We start from the raw sequence: 10,085 nt of genomic DNA, 5'->3' as shown, positions 1-10,085 counted from the left end.
GGTGAGCCGAGATCGCGCCATTGCACTCCAGCCTGGGTAACAAGAGCGAAATTACGTCTCAAAAAAAAAAAAAAAAAAAAAAAAAAAAAAAAAAAAAGTTACAATAGACTATAGTCATGTTTCTTATTAGCAGAAATTTACTTTTAAAAGAAATTAACTTGATGGTCAAGAGTGTGGTAAAATAAATACTCATACGTTTCTGTGACAATGTAAATTGGTACAATTATTTTGGATAGACACTCCCATCCCAAATTGATCAAGAATTTTATGTCAAGAGCTATTTAGTACACATTAAAAAGTTTATAAAAAATGAAAATGACTTAAACATTCAAGAGTAAATTATGGTATATCCATTAGCTGAGTATTAGTCATTATACAGATTATTTTGTGTGGCAGGACTGTAAGCAATTTTCCATTTTACTTTTCCAATTTTCTATAAGGATCAGATAGCATCAACCCGTGAAAAATTATTTTTAAAAGTTGCATTTATCTATGAGTTATGAATTTTTACCACATACTTTCTCACAAAAATCTAAGTTATATAAAATTTTCAAAATTCTATTACCTGTCAAAATTAATTTTAATATTGGATAACCGGTAGTATGGAATTTCACTACAAAGAAACATGTAAATGGATAACGGCAGTGTGTTGGTTTCACCTCCAGAGTCTCCTCTTTTAGCTAGCAGCTATAGAGATATTAGCCCAACACAACAGTGACAGCATCTGAAATGATCACTCTCCTTTTATGCCCCTCTTATATTAATAGTTTTTTGCTTCAGGAAGGAGTCAAAATTTCAATTTGTCAATCCTGTTTCTATTAATCCTACAAATTAGAACAAAGTTTCACATTACGTGGGAGTGGGAATGAAGGTTCCTACTATTCCATGGAAAGTGTCCATACTCAAGAATCATTTGTGCTTATTGTGGGGAGGGTGGGGAATAAAGAAACTAGGTGACAATCCCAACTTTTAGCTTAGAAGACACTCCAACATGATAAAACACACTAAAACTCTAAAAGGGTATGCAAAGGCTTCACATAACAAAGGGACAACAGGAGTAAAAGTAACGAAAGTAAAAAAAATCATCACAGTTTCAACTTGTTTTAAAGACCGCTGAAAGATCCTAGATGGTGAACCTAAGTTCATTATCTCTGCAAACGCTAATTTTTCCTCCTTCATTTGAAGATGTGTCTAAAATGTTGTGCTCTATTCTTGGTTCTTAAATGGGTGATCTGGGCAAGTCAAGTCTCAGTTTGCTCAGATAAAACAAGTTTGGCTCATTTGATTAATTTTAGTGTACCTCCTAACTCTAAAATAATGTGACTGGACAAGACAAGAGAGTCATTACCTTATTGTAACCACTGACGGGCGAGTAGGTCACTCCAGGGCTATAAGAACCACTGCCACCTGAGGACAGACTTTGCAGCTGAGGGCTGTAACCAGTCATACAGCTGGTGGTGAACTTGGGACTGGTACTGGGCGAACGAGATGGGCTATAACTCAACACACTCTGACCCTGAATTGAAGGGGAAGGTGGAGAGGGAGGGATTTGGGTTGCTGCCAGATCATGTGGAGGAGTAGTCTGTACAACTAGAAGGAAAAAAAAACAACATATGTGTATGTATGCACAAACAAAATTCTATGAAAATATATTTAAGCAACTAAGTCATTTTTTTTTTCAGGGAAAAAAGTTAACAGAGTGACTTGGTTGTTAAATCACAGAAAGTATTATTACCAAAGGACCAAAGGACACAAATTAGGTGTTTACTATTTCCAGAGTTCAAAATTAGAAACTGGTTTCAACTCAGCAAGAGTCATTTAATTTTAATTGTACCCGAACAATGGAACAAACTTCCATGAAACAGCTGAATGTATACAAGTAGGAAATGATAGTCATTGGTCATAAGACTATTGTATCGTTTAGGATAACTGATGTCCCTTCCAGCTCTGAGTCTATTAAATGGGAAAATTAAATTGAGAAAGATTTATTGGCAACCTTTTCCCCACGTTTGCAGGAGATATAAAACACTCACCAGCTGTTTTCAACCCTAAAAGTGTTTGCTGTCCAGGACTAACAACCAGACTTGTTGGTGCCACAGTATATTTAAAATATCTCCAAAAATCAAATAAGGCATTAAGGCTGAAGAGAGATGCAAGGGCAAGCTCTGGAAGAGAACAATTTATTGTTTTATAAAACGGGGGTGAGGAGGGCATCTACTGGAGAACACAAAAACCTGCTATACTTAGCAAACTAAAATTACTTTCTCATTCTTACCTTATCGCTCACAAAATCTGTAATTTAATCAACGTCTACTCTGTGTGGGGTGGTTGGGCCCAGTGGCTCACGCCTGTAATCCCAGCATTTTGGGAGGCCAAGGCGGTGGATCACCTGAGGTCAGGAGCTCGAGACCAGCCTGGCCAACATAGTGAAACCCTATCTCTACTAAGAACACAAAAATTAGCCGGGCGTGGCAGTGTGCACCCATAGTCCCAGCTACTTGGGAGACTGAGGCAGGAGAATGATTGAACCTGGGAGGCAGAGAAATGGTGCCACTGCACTCCAGCCTGGGTGACAGAGCAAGACTCTGTCTCAAAAAAAAAAAAAAAAAAAAAAAAGGTACAGATGTAGAGAGGGCATTTCAGGAGAGTAACAAAACCAAATCTCACTGACCTCTAAAGTTATTTTTCCTCACATAACTCATAATTACCTGATAACGTGTTGTTTACTGATTGTCTCTCTAATAAAATGTTCCTTTCATAATAACAGGGTTTTACCTTGCCCCCTTTCTGCTGTATTCCCAGTTTTTACAACCCAGCAGGCAGTCACATACTTGTTGAATAAGGAAATGCATACTAAGCTGAATTAAACCTGAAAGCAGTTTTTCATTGGTAGTAAATTTAAGTTACAGTGAAAATTAATTACTTACCAATATACCAGAGAGGCCAGTATGTCACATTGTAATATGAACTAATCAATTTTCCAGTCCTAAAAGAAATTAGAAAGGGTTTCCAATGAACTTGAAGACACCAAAAATCGAAACAAACACAGAAACCTGTGGAACCAGCATGGGTTTCTTACATTTTCAATTTGGGTTGATTCACTTACATTTCAGTGTATATCATACCAGCCATAGATACATTTAGGAGTCCCCAGGCCAAAACCACTTTCCTAGCCTCTGTTTCTTTCCTCATCTTGATGGTTCTGTCAATAAGGGAAGCACTAGGGTGTGTCTCCCCCTGCATCTACGAAAAAACAAAAAGCACAGGGATTAACCAAAATTTAAAACCAAATATTGCATCTCGTATAAAGGTAAATGAAACTGCATATACTTTCTCTCATCTTTAAAATGTCTTACCAAAACTTTTTCCATTTTAGTATCAGTATATGGAAAGGGAACCAGAAATTATACCTTCATTGGCATTACAGTGTAATCAACAGAGAAGTGGCTGGTTATTTAAGAACAATTTAAGGCCGGGCTGGGTGGCTCACGCCTGTAATCCCAGCACTTTAGGAGGCCGAGGCGGATGGATTACGAGGTCAGATCAAGGCCATCCTGGCTATTACAGTGAAGTCCCGCCTCTACTAAAAATATATTTTTAAAAAGTTAGCTGGGAGTGGTGGCACTTGCCTGTAGACCCAACTACAAGAGAGGCTGAGGCAAGAGAATCGCCTGAACCCGGGAGGCGGAGGTTGCAGTGACACTGCACTCCAGCCTGGGCGACAGATCGAGACTTGTCTCAAAAAAAAAAAAAAAAAAAATTAATACTTCCAATATGTAAAAAATGTCTTATTTTGTAATTTAAGGGTTGGTGATTATGTCTGCATATACTTTGTATTTTGTCTTTGGAGGATGTTACAAGGAGTAGAGAAGTCTAATTTCAGAACTCAAAATCAAGTTTTGGGAGAATATATTCCCTATCTGTTGTAAGTCATAAAGACTCTCCGACATCCTCATGCAGATGCCGTTACTATCTAAACAACTTTGCACGTGGACGGCTGTACTCCAGGGATCTCCCTTGTGTGTGTGGATAAAGGATAAGGATTTAAGTTTTAGTGATGCGGTGGTGAGGGGAATAGGAGGGAGAGGGGAAAACGTGCATTCAGTTTTGGTCCACGTTGGGATTTATAATTCCTTTGTTCAGCTAGGCTCAACTCTTACAGACAGTAAAAAACTTGTTTCAGTGACGAGTAGTATCCCACAGAGCACAGAGCAATGGCCTTCACGCCACTCTGCCCCCGCGTCCCAACTCCCCATTCCAGAGCTTCCCTCCCCGGCTCCCTCCGCATGAACTTCCAGCAACCCTATTACTTCTTTCTTCCCTTCCCCTAGAGTGGCGGGACGCCTAATCACATCCTCCCTTGGCTGAACCCCGGACAGATCAGCAGGCGCGGAACTCCCACACCCCGCATGGACTCCAAGACAGGAAGCACAAACATGACCCCGAAAACGCACCATGTCCTCTGGCCGGAAAACGAGGGCTCCCGCCACTCTTTACTGCGCATGCGCAAAGCCAAGCGCAAGCGGGAGGTGACTGGCTGGCGGCTCTAAAGTTACCGGAAGAACTGCGCAGTCTTTTCTCGCGAGAAAGGGAGGGGTCGCGGGCCAGGTCGCTCGAACGTTACCAGGGAAACAGGTCTGGGTTTAGTGGCTCCCACTGAACTGCGGGAGAAAACTGAGCAGCAAAATTCAGACCAGGTTCTGAACCTGCAGTAAAAAGTAATAATTATAACAAGCTGAATTTTGTATCTATTAATATAATTTTAGCTTCCCTAGGCCATTTATGGACTGACATGTGTAAACTGATTAGGCAGGGTGGCTCACCGTAGGATGGAGTGCGTGATAGGGTGGCCAGACACTATCAGTGACAAAACACTGACAAAGTATTTCTTTCCCCTGTGTTAAAATGTCTATATCAAGAGTTCTGACCCCATGTAAATTCTTTTCTTTTTTTTTTTTCAGTAAAGACGGGGTTTTGCCATGTTGACCAGGCTGGTCTCGCCTGATCTCAGGGGATCCGCCCGCCTCGGCCCCCCAAAGTGCTGGGATTACAAGCGTGAGCCACTGCGCCTGGCCTAAATTCTAAATAACTGTGTAATAGGGTGCAGTAGTAACAAGCACACCCAAAATTTGTTTTATTGAAGTTGCTAGTGGTTTTGAGGTTAAAAAAAAAACAAAAACACATTTTCCTGCTTTTTTTTTGGAAGAACTTCTCATCCTGAGGAAAAGGTTGAGCTTGGTTTTATTTAGCACAAATACCTACCAATGTGCCGCTGAGCCAGGCGCAGGGATATAGAAAATAAGAGCTCTCTGGTTACTGCCCACGGGAGCTCAATTCTGGCGGAAGCCCTCAAGTGCACTTCGAAGGCAGGTGAGGTGGCTGCGGTGCGCCCCAAGGAGGCACGTCCAGCCCAGCCCCAGCTCCCGCGAACTTCCTAGAGAACATGACGTGTTAGAGAGTCAACAACCAGAAGCCCAGAGCCTGAGGATTGTGCCGAAGTGTGCCTCCTAATAAAAACATTAAGCCGTGTCACAATAAGCTAGTGGATTATTACATCATGTATGTCCAATGGCCGAAGTTTTTCCTAAAATGATCCTAAGGTTAATACCACGTTTTATTGTATAGTAATGAAAATCGGCAGGTATGCTATACTCTTAAAGAGCTAACTTTTTAAAAGTAAGTTTTATCATTTTTGGATTGCGTTAGCAGCAATGTTGTTTTGCTCTAGTTTTAGATTTAGAGAAGAACGAACTTTAAAATTGTTAAAAGTGAAAGGGCTCAAGGTGCAGTCAAAATTAGAATACTGGTTGGGAGGCCGAGGCGGGTGGATTATTTGAGGTCAGGAGTTCAAGACCAGCCTGGCGATATGGTGAAACCCCGTCTCTTTTCTAAAAATAAAAAAGCCCGCGGTTGTGGTGTGCGCCTGTAATCCCACCTACTCGGGAGACTGAGGCAGGAGAATTGCTTGAGCCTGCGAGGCGGGGGTTGTGGTGAGCCAGGACGGTGCCACTGCATTCCAGTCTGGGAGACAGAGTGAAACCCTGTCAAAAAAAAAAAAAAAAAAATAGAATACCGGTTTCCCACCTCCTTTATATATCACTCTTTCCTAAGAAGCAATTGTATGCATTTGATGTAGTGTATAAAGCACATCCGTGTTTTTCCCTCTTAATGTAATCCGTAAGCTATTGTGCATTTATTCAAGGTTTAAAAAAGAACACTACTGATCAAAAGACAGTGGGCGATATGTATTAGGGCTGCCATAATGAAATATCACAGACAGGGTGGCTTAAACAACAGACATTAATTTTTTCATAATTTTGAAGGCTAGAAGTCTAATATAAAATTTTCAGCATGTTTGGTTTCTCCTGAGGCCGATCTCCTTGCAAATGACCACCTTGTACTGTGGCCTTGATTTCTGTGCTCATGAATCCTTGCTGTCTTATAAGGATACCTGTTGTATTGGATTAGGGCCCTATCCATATGATCTCATTTAACTTTAATTACCTCCTTAAAGGTTCTGTCTCCAAATACAGTCACACTGGAGGTTAGGGCTTCAACATATGAATTTTAGGGAACACAGTTAAATCAGTAATACATTAGAACTGTCTATAATAATTTGCAATGGCATGCTACATATAAAAGAGACTGAATTAAAATGAGTGGACACCTTAAACACTTAGATGTAAAGATAGGAAAATATATACAAGTTTTAGGGGAAAAAAAATTAAGGTAGAATGCATCATGTTGAGGTATGAGGGAAGATACCATAAACATTCGCAGAAGTAATTTAAATAAGCCTTCCACAAACTTAGAAATCCAAGAAGCATTTGTCAATTCCTAGAACAGTTGCTGAAGTATGTCATAATAGGTTGCCAAGGAAATTATCATACATCATGGAGGGAGTAAAGTAGTTCCCAGTCATCTTCATCCCTTTGAGCATGGTTTATTTTCTGAGCAAGAAACCATCATGGGAGACCTTTTTTCCTTATTTTGGGAGGTAGATCCTCCCCCCATACCTTTAAGTTTTGCCATTCCAAGTCAGGACTATGAATGCCAGAGGGATGACTCTTGTGGGACCATAGGGAGCTTCCTGCTTTGGTATTTTGTCATCATATTTGTCCTGATGTTCTTCTCTAGGGCTTCTGTCTGGGTAGGATATCTTTTTTCATTTTAAATAATATGTTTACTGTACACTAGGAAATGTTCCATAAAATACATTTACTGTACTTCAATGAAACTACTTTTTAAGAGTTATTTAGTTTTAAAAAATAATACAATCTTATTCTAGAGAATCCAGGAATATAGAAAAGGATGAAGAGGAAAACATAAAACTACAGTTATCTTCTTTCCCAGAGATAACCACTGTTAACATTTTGGAGTATGTTCTTCCAGTTTGTTTGTTTGTTTTCTCTGACTCTCTATCCCAACATATCTCTCTCCGTTTCTCTTTGATCTTACATGGTTGGCATTATATTGTATATATTTTCATATCCTGCTTTTTAAGCTTAATAAAACAGTGGAAATGCTTCTCTATATTCACTCAGCAGCACTTTTAATGACTGCATAATTTTCTGTCTTTTGACTGTACCAAAAAATTCTGCAAGTTTGAAACATTCAGATTGTTTACAGTTTGTCCATATGCTATGTAATGCTGGCATAAACCTCCCTGCTGGCTAATGACTTCCAAATCCCTTTTCTAGCCATGTGATTCTAATCAAAGACACAAAAGTTGTCATATTGATAGGATACGTGCTGTAGGATTTGGGGATTTTTAGAATGAGGTAATACACTTTCCTGCATAGAATAAGATGCAAAAGTAAACAGAACTAAAGTCACTACTAAAATGCCATTGTCTTAAGAATGAGCTATCCCACTTTATCAGGACTGTGATGCCTCCAACATATTATGAGTAACCAAGCTCTTTTTTTCTTGAGATGGAGTCTTGCTGTATCACCCAGGCTGGAGTGCAGTGGTGCAATCTTAGCTCACTACAACCTCCACCTCCCGGATTCAAGCGATTCTCCTGCCTCAGCCTCCCAAGTAGCTGGGACCACAGGCACAAGTCATCACACTCTGCTAATTTTTGTATTTTTAGTACAGATGGGATTTCACCATGTTGGCCAGGCTGGTCTGGAACTCCTGACCTCAAGTAATCCACCCACCTTAGCCTCCCAAAGTGCTGGGATTATAGGCATGAGCTGGGATTACGGTGGGTTACACACCCAGCTGTAACCAAGCTCTTATAATTCACTGACATGATATCCTTGCTGGCTATTAATACCAGGCTGATCATTAAGAAAACCACCATCATTTAGCATTATAGCCAGAGCCCTGGGCTGGCAGTGGTCAGTAAGGCTTAGTGCTCTATGAGCTCTGGATGGGGAGGGGAAGATTTGTTATATCCATGCCAGCTGGATTCCATTCTAATAATCAAAGTCTCTTTGGTGACCACCACCTCCTGATGCAGAAGAGGTTTCATCTAAAATCTAAATGCTTCTTAAGGTAAATACTTTGCCAAAAGGAGATTTAGAATAGTGATAGCTTGTATGTGTCTTAGACTCCCTAGCTAAGTATATTGAATTTGTCTGGCCTGGCAAGAAAAGCTACTTTAAAAAATTAACCAAAAAAAATTGAAATTGATCAGAGACAATTTCATCAAGAATTAAAAGGCCTAAGCTATTTTTCTGCTCCCTTGCTTGCATCAGCTCTTTGGAGTCATAGAGCCTTGAGCTTCCAGGACCTCAAGAGAGCATGTGGTCCAACTTCCTGTTTGTAGGCAAGTGAGTTATCGTTATCCTTCCCCCACTCATTTTTTACTGATAAGGCCCAAGGAAATTAAGTGACTTGTCCAATGTCACAAAAGTGGTTAGTGACAGAAGGAGAATAGACCCAGATTTCCTGTCATATTATTTGTTTGCTTCAAAGCATACTTTGAAACGTCCAGTTAAATCTACTCGCTCCTGATTAAAAACCTTAATTATTTTAGAGGTTTCGTCTTTCACTTTATACCCTTGTGGCAGCTACAATCGGCTGTACTGCTTCTTCTGAAGGGTCCCAGATTTGAAATCTGAGAACCATATGAGAGCTAGTAAAGGAGGATGGAATTTTTCCTTCACTTTGAACTTCTTCATTTTCTCTGCTAAACTCTGAGGCTTTATTTGCAAACCTTGAAGTAATGGTAAAAGCGCAATGGAAATGTGGTGGTAATTATCCTCCAACATGCAGCACGCCGATTTCCTCTGAATTAGCCACTTTTTAAAGCGGCATTTACCCTTTTGCTTTCAGACTGTAAATACTATATTTAGTTTATATGTTTATTTCGTGTTTATTCAGATTGCTAGTGAAGGTATTTTTCTGGACAACAGTAGTCCAAACTGCTTATTTTGCTTATGTGGAAACCGAACTTCTTAAGAGGTGTTAAGTGGCTTGGAAAAATCACAGAGTCGCTTAGTGGCAGAAAGAGAGCCAGGGCCCACATTTTCTACTCTGCCCCTCAGGGCAGGCAGTTCTGCTGTTTTCACTCACTGAGTCACACACAAAGACAGTTAATAAAATGCTTTTCAGAACCACAGTTCATATGATTCCACTTAGCTTAATGCAAAATCTTTCTTTTGATTTTGTGGTTATTTTTTGATTTGACATCAAATGTGAGAGCTTTCTGTGGATATGACATAAGCCTAATAAGCGTTTTTAAGCACCTTCTCTCGTCTGTTACAAAAGTACACATTATATAGAAAATGTGGAAATGATAGGACAGAGACAAAACAAAATAAAAATCACTCTAAATTATGCAGAAATAACCAACTACTGTTAACTTTTAGGTTTATAGACTTCCAATCTTTTGGTTTTCTTTACACATGTTAAATTTATCTTTTTTCTTTTATATAACCTAATCTAAATGATACATATTAAATTTAAAATATTTAGCCCCTTCCAAAAGTATTTTTTAGAAAGCAGTATTTTTTTTTTTTTTTGAGATGGAGTTTTGCTCTTGTTACCCAGGCTGGAGTGCAATGGCGCGATCTCGGCTCACCGCAACCTCCGCCTCCTGGGTTCAGGCAATTCTCCTGCCTCAGCCTCCTGAG

The 10,085-nt window shown here is 39.8% G+C and overlaps 2 protein-coding genes across 6 annotated transcripts in view; one reads left to right on the top strand and one right to left on the bottom strand.

The window, feature by feature from the left end:
- Window positions 1-4,576, bottom strand: part of TMEM209 (transmembrane protein 209) — a 43,282-nt gene extending 38,706 nt beyond the window's left edge. For 2 of the 5 annotated variants that reach the window (XM_017532556.2, XM_017532560.2), the window contains exons 1-5: window positions 4,161-4,439; window positions 3,107-3,243; window positions 2,928-2,986; window positions 2,034-2,165; window positions 1,349-1,590 (exon numbers count right to left, since the gene is read on the bottom strand). In XM_017532556.2, coding sequence (XP_017388045.1) covers window positions 1,349-1,590; window positions 2,034-2,165; window positions 2,928-2,986; window positions 3,107-3,243; window positions 4,161-4,256 — 666 coding nt within the window. In that variant the 5' untranslated portion in view covers window positions 4,257-4,439. The other 3 variants (XM_017532558.2, XM_017532559.2, XM_017532557.2) reach the window with 3 other exon arrangements.
- A 2,222-nt stretch (window positions 4,577-6,798) lies between these two features.
- SSMEM1 (serine rich single-pass membrane protein 1) overlaps window positions 6,799-10,085 on the top strand; it is an 8,564-nt gene continuing 5,277 nt past the window's right edge. The window contains exon 1 of the mRNA XM_017532555.2: window positions 6,799-7,150. Within this exon, the coding sequence (XP_017388044.1) occupies window positions 6,968-7,150 (183 nt within the window). The 5' untranslated portion in view covers window positions 6,799-6,967. The remainder of the gene's footprint in view (window positions 7,151-10,085) is intronic.

Source organism: Cebus imitator, unplaced genomic scaffold, assembly GCF_001604975.1.
Source record: "Cebus imitator isolate Cc_AM_T3 unplaced genomic scaffold, Cebus_imitator-1.0 Scaffold77, whole genome shotgun sequence".
NCBI classification, from domain to species: Eukaryota; Metazoa; Chordata; class Mammalia; order Primates; family Cebidae; genus Cebus; species Cebus imitator.
Note: the sequence above shows the minus strand (reverse complement) of the source record. Positions and strands in the feature narration are given on the sequence as shown.